This window comes from Lates calcarifer, linkage group LG12 (assembly GCF_001640805.2).
Source record: "Lates calcarifer isolate ASB-BC8 linkage group LG12, TLL_Latcal_v3, whole genome shotgun sequence".
Lineage (NCBI taxonomy): Eukaryota > Metazoa > Chordata > Actinopteri > Centropomidae > Lates > Lates calcarifer.
Window position 1 is genome coordinate 19,197,251 of NC_066844.1, and position 22,844 is coordinate 19,220,094.

Here is a 22,844-nt window from a genome sequence, read left to right on the forward strand (position 1 = left end):
CACGCAAAAACTTATCTGACTGTTAAGACACATAATAAAGACAGTTTAAAGATAAAAGAAAAATAATATTAAAGAAAAAACAGCAAGAATACAAGATGAGCAAATGTGAGAATCAGTATGTGGGCAACACTATCCCACTGATAAGGATCCATCCCCCAAATTGTCTAAAGAGAGAAACACACACACACATACACACACACACATCCAACTGTGTTTTCCTCCTCTGGCACGGTGTGCTAATGGAGGTCTGGAACAGTGAACTGATAAAGCTGTCATACCGCCTCCCTCTCTGCTTCTTTTCTTTCTCTAACACAGAGTGATAAATCAAGTCTCTCCAATGGCATCACTTCCACAGAGACTTTTGTCTGCTAACACATGCGTTTACACAGACGTGCACACAACACACACACACATACACACTCATCACAGACAAATACATTAGATCTCTGTGCTGAGAGTGGCTATTCATAGCTTCTAAACACAATCTGCTCACCTATCCCTCTGTCCTTTATTCTGTCATGTATCTTTCATTCTTTCTCTCTCCCTCGCTCTCTCACACACACGTACATAGAGATACACACACAGTTATCTTCCACTCAGATTAGACTACATACCACTGGAGCCAGTGGCAGAGCTTTGCTCACTCTCTGGGGACGTCTTCATTGGTGCCCTGGGTCTCTGTCACAAGAGTAATGTCTGTTCTGGGAATAACTGCCCTGTAGGAGTAGGTTTCTTTCAAGACAAAGATCATACAGTAAATATGAGGTATAACACTTATTTCCTTTTGGGGGTGGTGGTGGGGGGGTTTCGTTGGTCAGAAAAGATTAATGGCCAAGAGCGTAATTACTACTAGAGGGCTCCTTTTCCACATGAGTACCTAACCTCTTCCTGTCCTCACACTCTATCTGTCTCTCTTTAAGGTCTCGGCAGATGGGAAGCCGGTGTTTTTTTCTAAGGCTGCAGCTGCCTCTCTGTCTTCTGGGAGGTGTATATTGAATATGGCTGGAGCAAATCTTAGATGGATCTGGAAGGTGCTACAGATAGCTCCTTGCAATCAGGCCACAGAGATTGATTCAAGGCAAATTTGGTAGCAAGTCACCAGATCTCCTTAACTTGAGGGACTTATAAGTCTCTGTACAGGCAATTGTACAATTTCTACATGACTGTTTCATAAATTAGTTAGTGCTCTTTAAATCTTCAATGTGCAAATAAACCAGTGTCTCCATGAAGAAAGGAAGAAAAGGAAGGAAGGAAAGAGGAAGGAAATATCTTCCAGTACCACCCCTTTCTCCAGCTTCTGCTCTACAGCTGACAGAGAAGTCTTTGATGCTGTGATGAGAAGTGACGGCTGTAATGCCCTGGGCAGCTTGTGTTTGAGTGGCTAGGTGAAGTGAAACGGATGGTTCAGGGGTGCTGAGCTCCATGGAAATGTGCGCACTAGAGAGGGGTTTGCCCCCCAGGAACAGCACCAGCTTGATCCAGGAAACTCTCTGATAGCAAAGGCTGAAATCAAAGGGAAAAATATTCTAATGATGCTTTGTGAAGGTACATGTTCCAAGCCATATGCCACTAGCTTATGCACTGGAGATTGATAATAATAATTTCATGATTGTGAAAGAATAAACTTTGGTGAATATACCTCCTAATGAAGTGGTACTGATACTGATACCATTAGCAAAGTCCATCTACAGTAAGGTTTGATATTTCTTTCATTGCCTCACCGCTGGAGAGTGAGTGTGAAGTGCTCAGTTGTATGAAGCTTTCTTTTGGCTCAAGCACTTACACAGTAGCATAGTGAGCATGGTGAATATTAAAAGGATTATTATGCCTTTTGACAATGTAATTTCATAATCATCAAAGCTATGATTAGCTTTTTTCATGTTGTGAGGAGGTAAGAGCCTTGCTGTTTATGGACATGAAATTGCCAGAGGTTAAAGTTTTGTCACAAGACCACATGCTAAACATTTCAAATGGTTCAGTATCTGAGCACAATATTGAATTAACTTATCTAAAACTAGTCATCACACACTTGCTCTTATTGCATCAATTAAAACATTAATGCAAAGGTATAATGTACATGTTGCTGAGGGAAGCTTCACACAACTTACAATATGATTTAAGATGTAACAGATGCTGTTGTGCATTTTGTATCAGAATTACCTGTTGCCTTCCTGCACTACTGGGACAAACTGTAGTGCTGACATATTATTTTTTGTATTTTTTCATATTCAGATTGGCTAGTGCAATATGATAATAATTCAGTAATCAGACTATATTAAACAAATGAGAACCTATATCAAATAACACATTAACTGCATTATGTGTAGGGAATGAAAGTAGCAGAGAAAAGAATGCTGTGAGAATTTATTTATTTACTTATAATGCATCTTTCAGCCCTTCAGTAGCTTTGTAGGAGACCTTGGAGCAATAGTTTTACAAAAGGTAATGGTAATGATCCAAATTGAGAAAGCACAATATGATATTATATATATGATATTACAATAACAAAACATAACAAAAAAGAAAAAAAAACATTTGATAATATGGATAATAAGGGCTCTCTGTCTGGTTCAGCTCAGTTTAATTTGGTTTCTTGCCCTAGAGTTTGATTAATTTACCTCAATGCAGAATTCACTCTGACCTCATTTAAAGCAAGTAACCCTAATAACAAGAGAGCATAATATGTGTTTTCCTCTCAATAAATACAAAATCTCTTAGCTTTACGTCCCTGCAGTATTTCAAAATATCAGTAGTTCCTCTATGTAAGAGTCCATGGTTTTAGTGTGCCTGTCACATTTCATCAGTACAAGTGGACCATTCTTTACACTGGTGACTCAACAATAGTATTTCATTTCTTCATCTGACCAGCTCATTAAAAGTTAGTCTGTACAATGTATGTTCTTTTGCAGTCAAGTTCAGTGATAGATAACTGTGAAAGCGATGAACAGAATTCATAGCTGAAATGACCGAAAGACACTGTGACTAACTACAGTTCTAAAGATAGTTTACAAAAATTCATCATCTGCTTTTTTTTCAAGAAGGTCCATGTGACCTGTCCAAAATTTTGTCCATGCAAACCATGCTGAACTATACCATCTGCCACAAGTGAGCACATGTCTGTGTATGCAGGCATCATGTCCTGATAAGGCAAAAAATTAGCTGGTACATATTCCCAAACAAATTTGCTATTATCAAACTGAATTAATTATGAATACAGAGCCTTTAAGGGCCCCTGAGTGTCTGGTGTTCATATGTAGTTGCCCACATTGCCCAGTTGGTAATCCAGCCCTGGAAGACCCCAGTGCTGCATAAACAGATCCACTATCTGCATCCATATCCATTTAGGGTTACTACAATACTGTAAGAAAGTGTTCAGGCTTCTTTAATGAAAAGGCATAGATCTAAGAGTCTAAAGGCTCGTTTGACACTAAAACACACTAAAACACTGCTCCCTATATATTATGATCATAGCAGTCATACTACAATATGTTCCAACATCATCGCCCACAAATGTGCATGTTTTCCAGCACAGAGCCTTTTCTGAAGACACAGTCACAAAAGTTGAGCCACATTCAATTTTTGTACCAGGTGACCCTGCATTGGCATCCCCACTGTGCCAGTGTAGCTGCCTCATTGAAATGAATAATGGGACTTTGTGTTTTTCACACAGCACTATTGTCAGTCTGAACACGGACGGACTGTTGTGCTCATCCTGGTTGTGAGCGGGATTCTGAAGCAGGCCGGATAACCCCTGCAGACTCATTCGCAGCAAATGGCGAACAGGTTTCTCCTGTGCCACAACTTCTGTTACGAAAAGGGTGTTTGTTGTCTTGGATGAGAGCTCATCCAGTATTGATACCCCTGTGTCTAATATCTCTGAGCAAAACTCCATTTCCTCTTCCTGCAGGCACCGATTGATCACCTCTCTCTCTCTCAGTCTCTCACTCTAATCCAAGCCATCTGTTAGGAAAACAATTTTTCTGTCATTGTGGATTCAATTGGAGCCATCAATCAACTTGACAGATGAGGGCTTCTGCATTAAATAAACAAATTCAAGGATGCTGCTTAGGATTAACCATTTTATGAGGTTACAATGCACTCTGAACTTCAACCTTGCAGTCATCTGGTTGTAAATCAGCGGGCTGATGAGAATCCACAGACCTCTCTACTCCTGCACTAAGCCCAGCCTGTTTAAACATTTGGAGACAGCTATTTTGGCAAATAGCATTGATTTTCCTCCAAAACGAATTAGAGGACTCAGCAGCATTGATGGCAAACAAAGCATTATAGAGATTGGCTGCCATTGTTACAATGCTAATTGCCTGAGGTGTCATTTGCTCCCGAACAGAAAGAAGGAAAGGCTTTTTTTCCCCCCATTTCACCTTCTCTGTGTGTGGGTGTAAACAAACGAGAATAAAGAGAAAAGAGTCAAAGAAAACACATGTAATGAAATAATTTGTCAAACTGCTTAATGTGCTCCTTTTTGAATTTTGACTTCTTTTCATCATGTTTCCTCATATGGCTGTTTTTGTTTTTTTGTTTGTTTGTTTTTTTTAATTATGTTTCCAGATGTTTACTTTGACAACTCCTGCTCGGGCAGATGAAAATAATTTAGAGGGAATTGCAATATTAACAACAAACTGAATAATAAGACACATCAATCATGTACCACTGCCACTAATTACTGCACATCTGTCTCTAACTCCTTTATTTCCTACAAGCTTGTCTATAAAACCTCAGCTCCACTACACTGAAAGAAATGGCAGCACTGTCTTTTGATACAGTATGTGCTTCATTTGAAGCGTGATGGATGCAGGTTCACTCTCTCTCTCACTATAGCAGCCATTTCAGTTCATTTCTTTGCTTTCCTGGGTGGCTGCTCACTCTTTCCCTCTTCTATTTGATTAATGGCACTGTCTCTCTGGTGGCCGTTGTAATAAAGTCAAATGAGGTCTCGAATGGCTGAGGCTTTGTAGAATCAGCAGTGGGTAATTGAGGAGGTGGAGATCTCAGGTGGGGCTCAGTGTCTGCTCCCTGTCCTCACGGCAGTGAAATAGTGTTTCACTTTTCCCTTTGGCAGAGTTAGTGAAGTCAGTAATTGTGTTAGAGAGGCCCTGCTTCACTGCACATTGTTGTATGTTTGGATGGTTGTGCTCGTGCTCAGTTTTAAAGGTTACAGAGTTGGTGGTGCAGAAGAAACATGAGCTCGTGAAAGTGTGCTCCGTTTTGTCTCCTGAATAATACAGTGGCAGAGGAGTGATAATTGAAACTCTGTAATCCACGCTATCTTCTTAAACTAACAATGATGTTCCTTTGTCAAGGAGACATGTTTGGCTTCCCACGCTGAAATCTGCCATAGGAATATCCAGAAAGATCCTGCCTGAAACATGGTAATCCCTAGTATCTCCTTTCACCAGACAAGATTCTTCTCCATTGTATGCAGATACTTAGCTTTATGTGGGATTGTCTGTGATGCCAAATAAGCTATTTGGGAAGTTAGTGGGTAATAGGTGTAGCAGAACACTCCATTGCCACTGGAGATATGGCTCACCAGTCAGCTCACCCCCGGATGAAATTCAGTCCATTCTGCAAAAACAACATTCAGCCAACAAAACACAGCTCAACACACACTATATGACCAAAAGAAAGACCGAGGACAGCAATTCATAAATGTGGCAGGTCTGACATTACAACCTGCCTCACTGTTTATTGCTCTATTGTGACAGTGCCAATCAAAATCTCTGTCATCACTCACACTTTAATAAACTGTTTTATGTCATTTAATGAGGTGCCCATGTCTTCTCCTGCTGGACTTACAATGAATCACTGTCAAGGCCACAAAAGTTTGCATCATCACATTTTGTGTTGCTGTGGTGCTGAACGGACAGCTCCTGTAAGGTGACTTGTATGCATCTTTCAATACACTGTATCCTTTGCAGCTGTCAGGTATTTCCAGACTATTACTAAAATTTCAGCCATAACAAGGGCTCAAGCTAATCCCCTTTACACTTGACTGTTTAATGACAGAGATCATGTTAGGCTGAACAGACACTAAAGAGATGGGAAACAATCAAAACTGCCTTTAACAACCAACTTGCGATACATTTCATTTACTAACTCTGTAGTTGTTTTGCCTCTCTCTATCATCATCTATTGATTGTTGCTTTGGTGAAGTTATTCCACAAAAAACAACTTGGTGAAGCTTATAATTTTTCTACTCCAAACCTTGTCTGTGACCATTTCTGGTAACATAGAAAAAGCTAGCAGAACCACCAACTTCAAGTGTAACTGCACGTGTAATATGTAATTGCATTTGACATGAGCAGCAATAGAGAAAGCAAAGGATGCCACCAAAAGCCCAGTATTAGTTACAAATTAACCACCATTAAGAAGGTTAAAAAATCAACAGCTGAACTAACAGAAAAGCCCAGCACAAGCTGTTAGGATTGCTTATAACAGAAACACAAAACTTTCCTTTAGTGTATCCAACAGTTGTCCCCTCATTAATGTGCTGTCCAGTAACTCTGAGCAGACGACAGCAAAAGTTTGCCATATTAGAGTTAATGAGACAGACGCAGCAGTAAGTCTTGTCCCTATCACTCCTGTCCTCAGTCCTCCTCAGGTATAACTTTTTCTTGTTAAGGAACTGTCAAGAGTTTAAGGACAATTATGATGTATCATGTTGACACTTCTCACACACTGCATGTCACAGATAGTATATTTAGTGGTATTAGCAGTATTTAGTTTTATTAGTAGTTACAAATAAAGCCAGAACTTTGGTACACACCCTAATTACAAGTGACTTCAAAATAAATCCCCTCTGTAATTCCTTTTTGGCTCATTAGTCTGAATGGAAGCAGAGATGAGTTGGAAACACTAATGCCAAAGACTTGTCCCTCTATTTATTCTAATTGGCATCTCTACTGTAAAGCTGTGCTGAAGGTGCATCAACAAGGCAATGAAAAGGGGATAAGAGAAAAGAAAGGGGAATAAGGTCAAGGAGGCATCAGCTTTTGGAAATAATCTCCTATCAAAGAGCCAACCCTATCAGCCGATGAGAACAGTTGTATTGGATAATTTTGGGAAACCCTGGATTTATGTTCAATGCCAACATTTAGAAATTCTTGTTTTCTCTGAAATCTGCACATGGCAATTACTGTGTTGCTTCGCTGCGATGGCACTGGATATAATAATAAGGTGCAGATTCATCCAATATGGATGTACTTCTCAGGGATACTGGGCTGAAAAGAGATGCTATCAGTAATCAAAAATAACTCATGCAGTATGTTAAACAAAGGCTATATGCTATAACTCAGTATATGTTTAACTGAGTTGTAGATCTGTGGGTATGTGCAATTTGTCTAAAATTATACACCTCCTTTAGCTATGATTTTATTGTTTTAACTTGTGTCACATTTTCTTCCTCTGCCTCTGCATCTTCTCTACCTCTTAGACTACTTAAGAGTTCACACACTTTATTAAACCGAATAATTCTCAAACACTGAGTGAGATATGCAAACCCAAGATGACATGTTTTATGGATGCACCATTACATCAAAAGGAAATGTTCCAGATGCCTTCTTTTTGGCAAGTTCTCATACACAACACCCCCCAAAATACTCAGAATTCTAGACTTCTCAAAGCTTCAAAGATACCAGTATGTCAAAATTAACAAACTTAATGTAGGGCTGCACAGCGGGAGTTTTATATCATCCCAAGCACAATGCAAGCTGCCCCTAGATGTGGTTTGACTCAGTAGATTGTACAAACAGAATCTGACCTGACAGCATTCAGACCCGTATGTGATCCTGAAATGATTAGATGATAAAAGCTGTGTCAAGTCAACCATGTGATAACCTCATCCAGAATTTTTTGTAAAACTAGATAGAAGATAACATAGAATATAACATTGAAATTACTTGAAATAACTCACCCAAACAAGGTATTGATTTTATGCTCATACACACATTGTTTTACTTTCTGTTGTGTTAAATTTTCTTGTATGATACCCCACTTGTCTTTAGTCTTAATGTTTGTTACTCTATCTTACCTCTCAGCTATGTCCTTTACTGTTCAAAGTTTTGTCTAACTGTATTATTTTTATTTTTACTCTTTACAAAAGAAATGACCAGTAGTAGATCTCCTTCTTTTGCCACTTTCAAAAAAACCATAACCGAAAACACCATCTGTGTTCAGTTTGTTAATTTCTTCACAAAATAACCCAATTTGCAAAAATCGGTAAGCATAAGTGCCCATAAAAGGAGGCTGCCACAAGTACTTGCTATGGTATTCCAACAACAGCAGGCAGTATTCATCATCAGTAAAAGCCTTCTAGAGTTGAAGTCTCACTTTCAGCATCCATTTACCTTTATGCTTTCCAAACATACTGATGAGCATTTGGTCCAGTTTTAATGACAGCCGATAATCACCATCTCTGATAGGCTCCCTAAAGCACACCCCCTGTGGAGCTTTTTCTTTTCCTGCCTCCTGCTTGACTGGGTCACAGTGTGCAGATTGTGGCCCGAGGAACAGTAAAAGCCACCAGGAGGCTAAACGCTCTGCCTTCTTTTATTCTTGATCACCATTTTAGACAAAAGCTGCAGAGAGGAATGGATTAGGTGACCTGTGGGTGGGAAACTGGCAATGAGATAAACCCACTAGTGCAACTGGAAGGCAATTCACTGACAAACATGCAGCATACTGAACTGACTGTGTACACTGTGTAATGTATAAGGTTTGTGCCTTTTTTTGTTGAGTATTTGTTCTCATACATGACAGTTTATATAGGCATCCAGAACCTCATATACAGCGCAGTGTAAAGGGGCAGTTGGATATGCTCTAATAAGTTAGCTAACAGCTGTCTCCAGATGGTTCTCTGGGATGGTGAGGAAAAATCCAGTCTTTGGGGAATCGAGTAGAAAGGTTTGCCAGTTCTAGTTACAAAGCTGCTTCAGTTTTGAGAAATCTTCATGCAATGCACATGTCCCCTCTGGAGATTACTGGAGACTATATGTGTAAGGTTAGTGGGAGTCTTTCCTGTCTCGTCCTTATGCTATCTGAAGTCATGCAGGTCCTTATTGGTAGGTAATGACAGCAAACGACATGCACCTGAGTGCGAGCAAAATTTAATTAGTTTTAGTTGTACAATTTCTGCTAATGTAAACTGAACTAACAGTAATTGTGTGACACTGATCCTCCAATTACCAGCAGAAGAAAGTTCAGTTTCTTGATTAAGCAGATAATGGCCCTTTGTTTGATGGTAGTCCACAGGAACATGGTTAGTATGTGGTTGAGTCACCTTGTTACTTTAGCTAGCCATTCTTCTACAGGCATAAATGAGCACAAGGCTTCCACTGGAATTTAATTACAATTTGAAAACCTTCACAAGAATTCAGCTGCAGGTGATGACAGCTCCCCATGCTGTAGAATGAGCTGCCTGTCTCCTGTGCACGAATTCATCATTGTTAATGATGAGGTCCACGAGGGTGATGTCATATGCAAAGAGTTATAACTTGATGGGTGTCAGGATGTAAAATCATTTGTGTAGAGGGAGTTGAAAGTGTAAAACAAATTTTGTTGTGAGATAAGAGCAAGTGGGAGGTATATGCAAGGCTCTAACTCAATAAATCCCTCTCAATATGTCAGAAAATGCCAGCAGACTGAAGGATGACGTACTCCTGGACAATTGTCTATGGTACAGTTCTCAAGTAAAGAATCAGCAGGTCTGAATTAGAAGTTCATAAAATGGTATTGGAGCAAAGAGTGTTCTGGTGTTTGAAGATAAAATCTAGGTCAAAGCTGATTATGTCACAAGCTGATTTTCCTTGTAGACAAACTGCAGGCAGTCAAACAGTGGAACGGAGATGTACTCAGAAAATAGGCCTTCATTATGTCTGAGCTGAGTGTTACTGGCCTCGAGGGAACATGGTGGGGGGTAATGGTTATTGCCCTTGGAAGCAGAAATGTTGACTTCTTAAAAAGACAATTTCAGAACAACCAGATGTTTGACTTTTTATAAGAAGTAATACATTAAATTAAAAATTCTGTTCCAATTCCATTCCCCTCTTACAAATTTAACATGGCCAGTGCCACTTGTCCTGCTTAAGTTCTTTAATGTGCCTAGTGGATCTACTTGTATTGTGAGATAGTATAACAACTCTGGCCACCAAGAATGAAAATAGGCAAATAGGTATACAGCATTTCCACATTTCAGATAAATAGCACTCCTTTCAAAAATGCCTGCCAGAAAAAGTATATATATTAGATAGCGGTTTTCCATTTCAAAGATCTTCAGGATTCAAATTTACATCTGCAGCATGTGTGAAATTTAAAGCGCATGTGTCGTGCTGTCCTTTAAAGGCTCTACTCTTTCTTTAACCTTCTTGCCCTTGCCCCTCAGATCAAACCTCTCATTTTTCTGTGTTGATCACTGGTGAATCTACCAGGCTCTCAGTCAAGCTGTTGCTAAGAGCAAATCAATGAGGAGCTATTCTTTACTGTGGATCTCTTGGGTGGAGTGCTCTTCTGGAAGGCCTCCAGCACAGTCTTACTCTCAAGAAGTCTGATCATGTAGAATGGCCCTTGGCACTGGACGCAAGCTATTGTGCTTCAAGCTATTTGAGGGCTTTTGTGCTACTTGAACCCTTGTTTGGTTAGGAATGGTTACGCATAAAATCAGACGCATAATGCAGAACTTTGAGAAAAATAGACTATATGTGCAAAGTTTCATGTCATTCACGCAGTAGTTTCATAAAACAGTTTCAGACTGGTTTGACTCCCATTTCCATATTTAACTGCACAGCACTGAAACTTGTCATTAGCTCAACTATAAAGACATTTTGACTTCAAGATTACATTTTATAAATTCTACATATGCTTACTCTTTATTTACCTGGCTGAAATCCCTCAACAAATACTGGACAGATTGAAATGAAATGTTGTCTCCGCATTCATAGTCCCCAGAGGATGAATCCTATTGACTTTGGTGACCCCTTGATATTTCCTGTAGTGCCACCAATTTCAGGTCAAATATATCACAAACAAATATGTTGTTGTGAGATGCTGACACACTGACAGAGTGATACAGTGGCCAGTCATTACAAAAATTGGGTCTCTGGTAGTGACACACATTGTAAACTGGAAAAAGAAAACAAGAGAGTAGCCTGGTTTTCTAAGACAGCCGGTAATTACACCTTCTCAATGTTCACTCCCTTTCTTGTCTTTCTTACATCCCCCCTTGGCAAAATTAATTTAGCCCGTCCTTATTCACAGCAGGTTTGTTAGTTTGCTTTAGTCTTTGACTCCCTGAAGATTTTTGTAATTACAGATTCTCACCACTGTGAATAAAAATTGTGTGTAAGTGTGAGGTTGTATGTGTGTGCACCAATATGTCTGAGTGTATGCGAGTGCCTCTTAATGCTTTTTGTGATTTTGTGCAAGTATTTTCCAGGTTTACATGTACCTATGGGCGATAATATGTCTTTGTCACTCAGCGCATGTGTGCAAGTGTGTGTGTGTGCATTCAATATACTGCTCTCCTTTGTTTAATATCGGAGGTTCAAAAACACTCCTGTGTGTACCCTGTGGGTCTTTGAAGCATTGTGTTAATGGGTAGGTTATATTATGCATGCGCCACTGCTTTGACTCCTCAATGTTTCTAATAAAAAGACAAAGAGAAGTTCTTTCTTTTCAGGCATCCTAAGTTATTGGAAGAATAGGTTTCTAATTTGCCCAGGTGCAGTTCAAAGAACAAAACTTACTGCCAGCATGACACATTTATTAGATTGCCACTTCAGGTTTTCAGTAATATGAGTGAGCAGTGTCTTGTGTAGCGACCACAGGAGATCTCTCCTCTGTAACTGAGACAAATTATAAATCGAGTATCAGTCTTTCCTTCTTTTCTTTGTCTTTCTTTTATTACACTGTTGCAAATCAATAGCAAGGTGCAAATGAGATCTTACTTGATAACTTTCATCTCCTTCCTCCAGTATTTTCTAAAGCAAGAGATGGGTGGGCTTTTTGGCATGCACAGGCATATGAGAGGGATCAAATCCAGCAGGAGACAGACTGCAGTTTAACACCAACTGATTTATTTTCACTTCTCTGGGTTATCTAGGAGGAGAATTGTGAATATTATATTTACAAAATATGGTTGTTTACAACCTTGGATACCGAAGGTAAAAGATCTTGAGGACTGCTGCTTACACATGGCTGTACTCCTGTAAAAAACGTCCCCATAAGGTGTTTGAGCAAGTAACTTATTACGACCCATATACCAGGTTGGGGACTAATGTCTTATATAGTCGTGTGGAGGACTTGTGGTTATACACAGACGCAATATATATACCCACAATACTTACTGTATAAAGAAAATTTTAAATGATTATTCAATAGACATAAAACTAATGAGCAAAACTGGTTAATTGATGAAAGCCTGTTCCTGGCTGTGCACTGTGCTGTTTATTGTGGCTATAGCTTCTTTGTTCTGCAGTACTGATTCACTTGTGTAACCCAAACTCTTGTGCGTTGATTTTCACTTTTCAGTAGCCTTAAGATAACAGGCTATTTATGGGAAGATATGAAAGGGAATTGATTTGGTTGCTGGAGGTAAAGGAAGGAATGAGCAAAGAGGAATGTAGATATGGGGTCGTTTGTCTTTTGAAAGCTGTATTTTTGAGCCAGTGGCTGATAGGGTGCCAAGTGTCTTTGAGTATGTGTGTGTGAGAGTGCATAAGATTCAGAGTGATAAAAAAAATCCTCTCATAGTCTCCTGCATCACTCCGCAATGCGACCAGGATGGTTTCCCCACCTGAAGATCGATGGGAGTCTTTTACTAGGTGGACCAAAGGTCTCCATCTACTTCTTAAAACATACACACCCTCTGCACAAAGAGCAGAAAGCACTTACACACACAGCTGGAGAGCACTTTATCCAGTCTTTTGACCTTAGCATGTTGTGTGCAAAACCTGCGTCCATCAAGTCGAGTCCATCAATCTTTGGTGGAAATTGGTGGAAAATTGCCTCCTTTAGTATAAATATAACATAAATTTAAACAGAAGTTAGTAACATGCAACTTTGTCACTGAACTGTGATAGGCATCTAACTCTTGGACACAGCACGTACTTCTTTCTCACATGTCCACTCAGGTGGACAGCATGTGTTTGAGTTTTCAATTGAAGAGCTATGCATTTAACAAACCAATCAATATAATTACATATTATGTTATGTTTTTACATATTATGAATTTCTAATAATGTCAAACTAATGTGTTCCTGACACCTCAGATTCTAGCATCTAGCATTAGCATCTTCAGTTCCCTCAGCATCCTCAGCTCCACTGTCACTACTGCTAGCATTTGTCACTACTTCTTGTTCTGGCAGCCATTCATCATCACTGCCATTAGCATCATCCTCATTTGACTCAGGTGGCATTTGCTGTAGGCCTTTCTATCATGCGCTGTACTGGAGCTCTACAAAATATAAAAGACACTAACTGTTGCTAACTGCATATAATTTTGTTTTTGTTACAAAAACTGCCAGTTACATTCTAATAATATGAAGCAGTTGATTCACAGCAAAAGCGGATACTGCAGATGAAGTATTTTCAAGAACAACCAAGTCTTTTGTGATTATCAGTCACTCATTCTGTGCAATATTATTTCAAACTGTGTAATATCGATACACACCTCAATCTGTTTCTATGTATATAGTCCTGTGTATATTTCTGTTTTGTTTATATTCGTATAACATTGTCCCGTGTATATTGTTTTTTTGTTTATATTTTTATAATATTGTCTTGTTTATATCTTGTTTGCTATTTTACTGATATTTATGCCATTTTCTATTTTTTCACAATCCCTGTTGCTTCTGTCACAATGTAAATTTCCCCACTCTTGGACTAATAAAGGATTATCTGCATGTTCTGCATATCTATTGTATGCATGATGTCCAATCTAGTGGACAGATGATTAATCGTAATTTCCTCCTAATATAAAATTAATACCAATTAAATTAGTTTTTTTTTTTTTTTTTTTTTTTTTTTTACTTGCGGGGTTCTCCTTTTACAGAAGGATTGGCAACATATTCTCAAGCTGCTCAGCATTTCTGGCCATCTGTCAGTCATCTTGGTTATGAGAAATTTGTGTTAGTTGACTGGCATATACAAGAAAGCAGCTTTCTAATAGTTGTCCACTGTAGTGACCACCATGCATGAAAGTGTTAAGAACAGAGAGGTCTTTGGTCAGAGGTGCCTGATATCAGGTATTTGACAGAGTGGTATGAGGACAGTAGTTCACATATATAGGCAAGCTATTTAGTGATTTGTAGACAAAAGAAAGAACCTTTTCAACCTAATTCTAAACTAAGAGGGAACCAGTGAAGGGGGGAGAGTTGGAATAATACCATCTCTTTTTCTTGATAATGTTAAAAGCTTTGGTGTGCCTTTCTGAACAAGCTGGAGACAGAATGACTAGGTCTGAATGATAACAAAATATAGAATTGTACTAATGAATGTAGATACAAAGGTGGTGATGACTTGATTACCCAAGTGAGATACACTGTTGATTAAAGCTAACTTTAACTACCTGGTCTATTTTTGACTATCCAACTTCACCTCCAAATCTGATACCAGATTTTTGCTTATGACTTCAATGAAATCATGTGGCAAAATCAATTCAATAAAACTGTCACAATCAGCCTGTAGGGGATGAAGTAAATCCACAAAAAATGCGGTTAAGTGTATGAAAATGGAATCCAAAACAGGGAAAGGCATTGTAGTTTACTTTATTAGCTGTGTTGTACTATCCACTTCAATTAAACCCGCTCTCTGTCCAAATAAAAACTGTTCCAGAAAAGAGCCACGGTTTGCAGACAGTTTACCCATCATCATCATGTGCATCATTTTTAAATAGCCTTTCCTTAGCCTTTATATTTTCCACTTACAACTCCTCATGTCCTCATACATGAATTCAATTTCCTGGGCATTACAATTCAATTCTACCTGTCACCTTGAGAAGACTTAAGGACTGAAGAGATTTAGTCTTATTTGACAGGCTGCCAGCACTTCAAATATCTAAACACAGACACATTCACACTGTATTCAGATACATTACCAAGACTTAGATATGTTTTCTACTGTAGTCCAAATAGGACAGTGTTCAAATAAGTGAGAAATGAAGGGAAAAACACAAACTTAGCCATGGGCTATTGCTCTTCTGTTTGAGTGCAAGACAACGGAGTTGAGCTTTTGTGGGCCTTTTCTTGCCATCTCTTTTTCTCTTTTAAAAGTGAGATTTGATCAAAATGGATCAAACACTGAATTAATTAGTCATTTTATTTTCATGTCTGGCCATTTACATGACTCATCCCTCATGGACGCATTAATTAACCATTCCAACCAACCATTCCAACATGTAAACCCACCAGCGAAGTAATACATTTTAACATGGCTGTATGGCAGCTGTGTTTGGCACAATTTCACCAACCTTCAAGTCTCTTTAACTGTACTATAACCAACGCTAAACTTCATCCACAGCAGAAGATGTGGATAAGCAAATAACATCAATCTGCGCTAGACACTGCAAGGCAGACAGTGACAAGATTCTAACATATTAATGAACATGTCTTAATTCTCACTGATTGATCAGTGTAGAACCAAGAGTGGACAAATAGACGAGATATTTTCTTTTCCATTCTGTTAAGCTTGTTGTTGTTTTCTCTCTTGTCTTCACAGGGGGATCCCAGGGAAGAAATGTGGTACTATCATCCTGTCTGCAGAGGAGCTGAGCAATTGTCGAGTGAGTAAGCCATAATAATCTCCCCTGCCAAACACACATTAGCAGGCCAACATCTGTCAGCAAAGCCTGGTTAAACAGAATTCGCACATAAAGTGGATTGAGCAGGATGGAAGCTTTAAGGAGCAAATGAGGAGTAGGCAAGCGGCCAAAGAAAAAGGAAATTTCCTGTTTACTTCATTTAGCCCTCTTTGAGAATCCAGAGATATCTATCTATCTATCTATCTATCTATCTATCTATCTCACTTGCACAACTAGACACACACACTGCTCTCAAAATATAACAGACAGGGCAGCTGCTCTCACTGTGCAGAGTAGCCTACAATCTAATGAAATGGCCCAGGAACATGATGGGGTGAGTGCTGACAGTCCCCTCAACCAGCACTGTGGTGTAAAGCTTTGGATGCTTCACTGAACTCCCAGCACACAGATTAGAACAGGATATTGAAAAGCAAGAGAGTGTGGCAGAGCAAATGACAGAGAGAGAGAGAGAGAGAAGGAGTAAAAGAGAAAGAAAAAAAATGGCACAATGAAAATGAAAGAGCAAATGAACAGTGATAAGATAGAGAGATAGAACGAGACAGACAGATAGAAGCAGATACAATGACAGTGAAGTGAATCAATAGAGGATTATTTCATGCCCAGCATGTACCAGCTCTCAACTATAAAAACAGCGTGGATGATGATAGTGTGAGACCAAGCGTTGGTTAATTAAAACACAGCCCTGCCTGACCTTGTCCCCTGTAGCCTGTGGAACACACACACACACACACACAAATAAGCAAACACATTCACACATAATCACACACACAAACATGCACATTCACTTACTCTTTCACACAATTGCTCACAACCTGTCTTTATACTCATTTACATACAGACACATCCACATTAACCTAGAGAGCCTGGTTTGAGCTCCAAAATGCTTTGAATGCTTTGTTGCAGTTGATGTCATCAGCACAGACTGGAATTTGAGATATGGTGGATGGCACAGTAGTAATGGAGACACAAATTGTTTCTGTTATTAGCTAAAGTAACCAATATTTTCATAGTAACTATGGATTGCATGACTCTATGTTGGATAAAGGGGTTTGCTTGTAGTGACGAACCCTGCAGCTCCCCACATGTCTTTCACCTCAGTGTTTTGGTTTTCCGGTCTGTAACATTTTACTGTTTTGGTTCACTCTCTTTGACACTCTCATGTATTGTTTTTGGCTGCAATGGGCCTCTGCGATATCATTCTAAAACTCACTGCACACCACCTGCCCAACACCAAACAATAGACTGAAAAAGTTTGCAACCAGCATTAAAGAGCCAGATATTTCTCTTGAGAGTTGGTGGGGACCAAAAACAGAGGTAAAAGTTAGTGAATAGTGGACATGCATTCACCCAGCAGCCAGAAACACACATCTATATGAATACTAATATTGCTTTGTATCTGCTGAATGCTAGTGAACAAGTTTGTTATATCAACTTTATAAGGTGATAATATGAGGCCAAAAATATCAGTTACTGCAGATTTAAGCTTTGGCTGAATGAGAGCATCTTAGTCCATACCATATGACCTCTAAAGTAGACCCAACCACACTCACTTATCTTCTTCACCATGTCTGAGTGGTGGCCGTTCTTTAAAATTTAATTTTTTTCTAAGACCATTACAGAGATGGGTTCATTTGGGGCTCTGCAAATGTTTTTAGTGAAAGTCTATTGCACAATCAAAAGACTTCATAAATATGTAATTCAGAAGCTCTCTAAACTCAACTTTAGTGGCTTTAAAGTGAGACTAAGCATTTATATCCAGACTTAATGACTAGAACATATTCTGTGTTTTCTTTTGTTCCAAGACTTTGCTGAAGTTGCACTATGTGATCCTCATGTTGGCTAAAACATTCAAATCCAAGATTTCTTGTGCATAATTTTACACATTTCCCTGTAATTCAGCCTGACACATCTCATATCATATCTTTAGAAAGGAAATCTTAAATAAAGTTCTCTGGGTTTTACAAAATGCTTGTCTGCACAACACAAGTTTGTAATGATGGACCTGCTGGCTGGGTTGAGGAGGTTAACACACATTTAGCTTTCATGAGCTGACATTATTCATCAGTTTCCATTCATGATGTAGTCTCAAGAAAACTGAGTATGCGAGTGTTTTTGTGCGTGCGTGTGTGTGTGTGTGTGTGTGTGTGTGTGTGTGTTTGTCAGTACGCTGCAGTACTGGCCAACTCTGGTGTTTTGCTTTTTGTAGAAACTTTGCCTAATTTAAACCTTCTTTAAGATGCAAGGCATAAAGTGTGTGGTGTGCAGTTTGTGTTTCTCTGTTTTTGTGAGTACTGCAGTGCTCTACCAGTTTGAAAGAGGACTGAATGAAGCAACTCTGGTTAGTGCTTTTTAAATTCTCTGGGGAGGTATTCTAAGCTTCTGTAAATCGATGAACATGAGATGACAAAAAAATAAATACTCCTACTTCTCAAAGTCTCATGGGAACAAACTTGGGAACTCAGAGATATAACAGAGATATAACAGTCAACAGCTATCTTTTAATTAATATCTACATTTGGGTCTGTAGATTTTATTGACCTGAGTTTTTTATTATTATTATTTTAAAACAACTTTTATTGCTTAGATACCTTCTTTAATTGGTCAAAGTTCAACAGTTCAGCATCATTAGAATGGTAATCAAAGGAGGAGCAGCTAAAGGTAATACACTGAGGTTATTGCAAAATGTTTGTCAGCCGATACCATGAAATAATTAGCTTTGCAAAAGCAGGACATAACTGACCCCTGTAATCTTGCTTGATTTTGGTTTTTATTATCTCCATGGGCACAGAGCCAAATGTAGAGCAACATATCTGATCATTCTGAGGTTGCAGATTTCCAGAGCAGATTGACTTTGATAAATCTAAACCATATGGACAAAAATACCATGAGAGCTTGAGGAACAAAACTGGCAATTAGGAAAAGATTGTTCTCTCCATCTGATCAAGTTTATGAGGCATGCAGTAAAGTAATCAATTTAAGTGTATTGAAATATTTTCCCAACTCCATGTGCTGGTTATTAAAAGTTTCTGCAGCTATCTAAACACGATGGCTATCAAAATATTGGGTTGCATAAATTTGATTAACTCCCACTTGCAAACACTATCAACACACCCAAAGTAACCAATTTGCGCGGGTGGCTATGGCTCCATACTAATGCAACATTTTTGAAGGGGGCTTCACTGTTAAGCAGCCTTCAAACAAGTTCTGTGCATACTGTTTTAAATCCTGATCCTGCAGATTTCTGACAAATACAGCCCACTCCCCCCCAGTATCACAACAGGAAAAATCAGTTTGGCCTATCCACAGGGAAAATAAGACTAACATGCTCTCTATGGATTTTTTGATTGCTCAAATATTATTAAGCCACTTTTAAAAGATGTGAACTAAAGTAAACCTTATAAAAGACCTTTAATAGTAGTAATATAATATTTTTAAAAGGCTTCAAATTTCACAGCGGGAACTTAAATTTCCTCTCATAGTCAATAGCTGTTTTTCATACTCCAAGTTACAAAACACATGCTGGATTATTAGGATGCGTAATTATAACAGCCTCTCATAATTTCATGTATGAAATTTCAAGACAACATTGACCGCTACTCCTGCCCACATACTGTATCACTGAATCTGACACAACCAGGATCCCAGTCCAGTTGCACCAAAGCAATCTAAGGCTGATCCATGTATAAAAACATATTTTTTCCCCCAAATATATTTACAACAGGATATGTGAGCAGTGCAGAGTGGGAGTAGAGCAGCGTGATTTTGCCCAAAGCGTGTCTGTGTTCCCTCTCACTTCAAGATAAAGCTCCACCACACGAACAAGCCGATACAACCCCAAGAGGATTTTCATTTTGCTTTGTTTGCTCAAATTTCATCACTGGACTGTTTTGCAGCCCACATGTTTGGTCACAAACAGCCAATGGAGATGTTCCCTGAGTGACAATATATATGTTTGTTGTGACTGTGTGTATGTGTGTGTGAGCAAGAGAGAGTCCAGCTTTTTGCCCTCTCTCCTCCAGGCCTTCTCCTTTTCTTCCTCTTTTTTCTCTTTTGATTGCACAAATGTTCACTCTAGATGAAACATTTTGTGTAGAATCGTTGCCTCACCTCAGACAACAAGACCACATCTGTAATGACCTGTTTGAATTCACAATTTACAGTCTATAAGCACATCAGTCTGTTTGAAATAACTCACCTTTTGGACCGGCAGAGGGCATTCTTAAAATTCACTACCAGCTTGACATATTTCTTCCCTACTAACCCTTCAGTAAACTAATCTAATACATAAAAATAGAGCCATGCTAATGGAGTAATCACTACTCCAAAGCATCTGAGAAATAAGGGAATTCAAGAGAGACATTCACCACATTCACTGTGGAGCAAACCAGAGCAGGTTTTCTGAACAGAGAACAAGCAGGAAACAGAAAATATCAAATGAAGAAAATAAAAAACCCTGGAGTGGCTGGGAGTGGAGCAATTAGAGGATGCTTTCAGTGTGGAGCAGAAACTGCTGCCACTCCATTCCACTCACGTATGCCGTTTGGCAATCCTTATTAAATGCTACAAACAAACAAGACAACATAAATCATAGATTTCAGTTCAGTGGCTTTAAATCAGGCAGGAGAAGCAGGAAGGAATCCAGACAAGGAATTACCTATTTGCAGCATCCCACATATAAAAGGAATGCACAATAATAGAGGATCATGTATGTTAGCTGTCATTAATCTGACTGTGCACTCGTGGGTGTGCACTGAACACACATAGACCTACAATACAAACAGCAAGGACTCATTTATCATTGTGTATCATGTAACTTCTCCTTTCCTATCTCCTTTCCTATCTCCTTTCCTATCTCCTTTCATCCCCTTTTTCTCTGCCTAAGCTTATCACCTTTAATTGAGCCACTATACCTTTTTTCCATTTTACCCTCTCCTTTTCTTCATCGCCATTGATCTTTTTTAACCCCCAGAGATGCAAACACACTGACTCAGACTAATTTGTGCCTATGTGACTCTAATGTAAATGCACTGGTCTGGACTTTCTATTATACCTTTACCACCTCTCCTACCACCTTTTCCCAACCCTCTCTGTCTCAATTAGTGCAACTGCAACTCTGCTGCAGTAACATACACACACACACACACACACACACACACACACACACTGCTCATCTCTCCTGTCACAAACACTCCTTTATTACTCCCCCTAGGGTGTGAATGTGTCTCTACCCAGCCTCGCCCCCCTCTTTAAATATTGATACTCTGATTCTCTCCATATTAGCAAATGGCTGTTGATCACAGACCTTTGCAAGACTGTGTGTTCGTGCCACAGAGCCCTAATGAGGCAGGAGCAGATGCATATTTAATACCCCCAACACATTCCATCACCATAAACACTTTTATGTGCCTCTCGGCTCCACTGAGATTTTCTGGTGTGTCCGTCCACCTCCTGATGCAGAGCAGCAACGTCGCCAGATTTTGCCTGTTCGATACTACAAACAACTTGATCAGCATGTTACCGAAGTCAGTTTATTTTCTATTGAGCCAAGTCAAACTAATGAAATGTTGTGTGGACAGCTCATAAGCTCTATGTTAAACTGATTAGTGGATCGATTGCTTTAATCCAGTTTGTTCCTGCTGGGTGTAAGAGGCATAACTAATGGAGCCTTTAGACATCACTTTACTCATATATTGTTTTAAATGTATAACGTCCATTCACTATTAAGTTTATTGTTTAAACAAAAATGGAAATATGCCATTTTTGCCAGTTTTGTCCATAATATTACAGTTTAATTTATCTTGACATAAAACTGAACAGTATCTTATGTTGTTCTCCTCTTGATAGCTTAACTGATCTACCACAAACCTTTTTCCAATAAGAGTGACTGTGGTGGGGTTAATATGGCACGGTCAGTGTGGGTAATAGGGCAACCTGATGAGTTAATCTCCATCTGTGGCATTTTTCTCAATGAATACTTTAAAAACAGAAGCTGCCAGGCAGCAGCAGATGAACACACAGCACTCCCTCAGAGATAAACTGTAAATGTTGCAAGTGAGCTTTCCTTTTATCTGCTGTAGTAGGTGTCAGCTCCATTTATTGTCATTGTTATGACATCACTGACAAACTTGCATACGGTAACTACTGAACTGGATTCACAGTCTGTTGATGGGTTAATATTTGATAATCTCAACTAGTCTGTCTTCTTTTTCCTGTATATTTCATTTTGCTGAGAGGACGCATCAGAAATATCACAGAAAAGCATTGGTTATACTGTATTATTCATGTCTGTATGTTTGTGCCTAATGAGCTTGCACATGTAGTATGCACATACAGGGACACACATCCCTAGTGTGCATGCAGGTGTAGGCAGGGAGATTAGATGTTTTCAGACAGGAAAACCGACTGTCTCTAGAATTTGACAGATTGAAGGTGTTTTGTTTTTATAGCACTGCTGCACTTCAGGCTTGGGAGTGAAAAACTGGACCCCATGGCTATTTCTTTAATCACTTTTATTAGACGCAGGGACAAACATTTATCACAATATGTCTTCAGAGCTTTAAAAATGTATAAGCACTGCAGTCCGGTGCAGTCTAAACTGGAAGATTGAATACTTTTTTCATGAGCAGAGAGAGTACACTGTCACAGTCAGCACTTGTTGAAAGTTGGGCACTTGTTGAAACAGAAAACAGACAGAAAGCGACAGGGATTAAAATGAAATCTGTTGCTACAGAAAATATTTCAAGTTTTATAGTTCAGATGATTCAAGCATTTAGTTGCTTGTGTCAATCAGTGCGCAGCACAGGAGCAAACACTCCCCCAGGGGAAGGAAGGAGTGTTTTTAAGGGAATGAAACAGAGTAGGAAAGTGAGGGCTGATCTTTTTTTTCCCCTTTTGTTTGGGGGGTGGGGAGAGAGCTGTGTGAAATGGCAGTATGTGTCCTCAGGGTGATAGCAGGAATATAGATAAAGTTCCTCTCATCGCTAGAGTGGAGTGGGGATGTGTTCATCATAAG

The 22,844-nt window shown here is 39.2% G+C and overlaps 1 protein-coding gene across 1 annotated transcript in view; it reads left to right on the forward strand.

Moving 5' to 3' along the window:
* The window catches only part of cpne5b (copine Vb), a 108,149-nt gene that overhangs the window by 50,356 nt on the left and 34,949 nt on the right, over positions 1 to 22,844 (forward strand). The window contains 1 exon segment of the mRNA XM_051074670.1: positions 15,730 to 15,793. Within this exon segment, the coding sequence (XP_050930627.1) occupies positions 15,730 to 15,793 (64 nt within the window).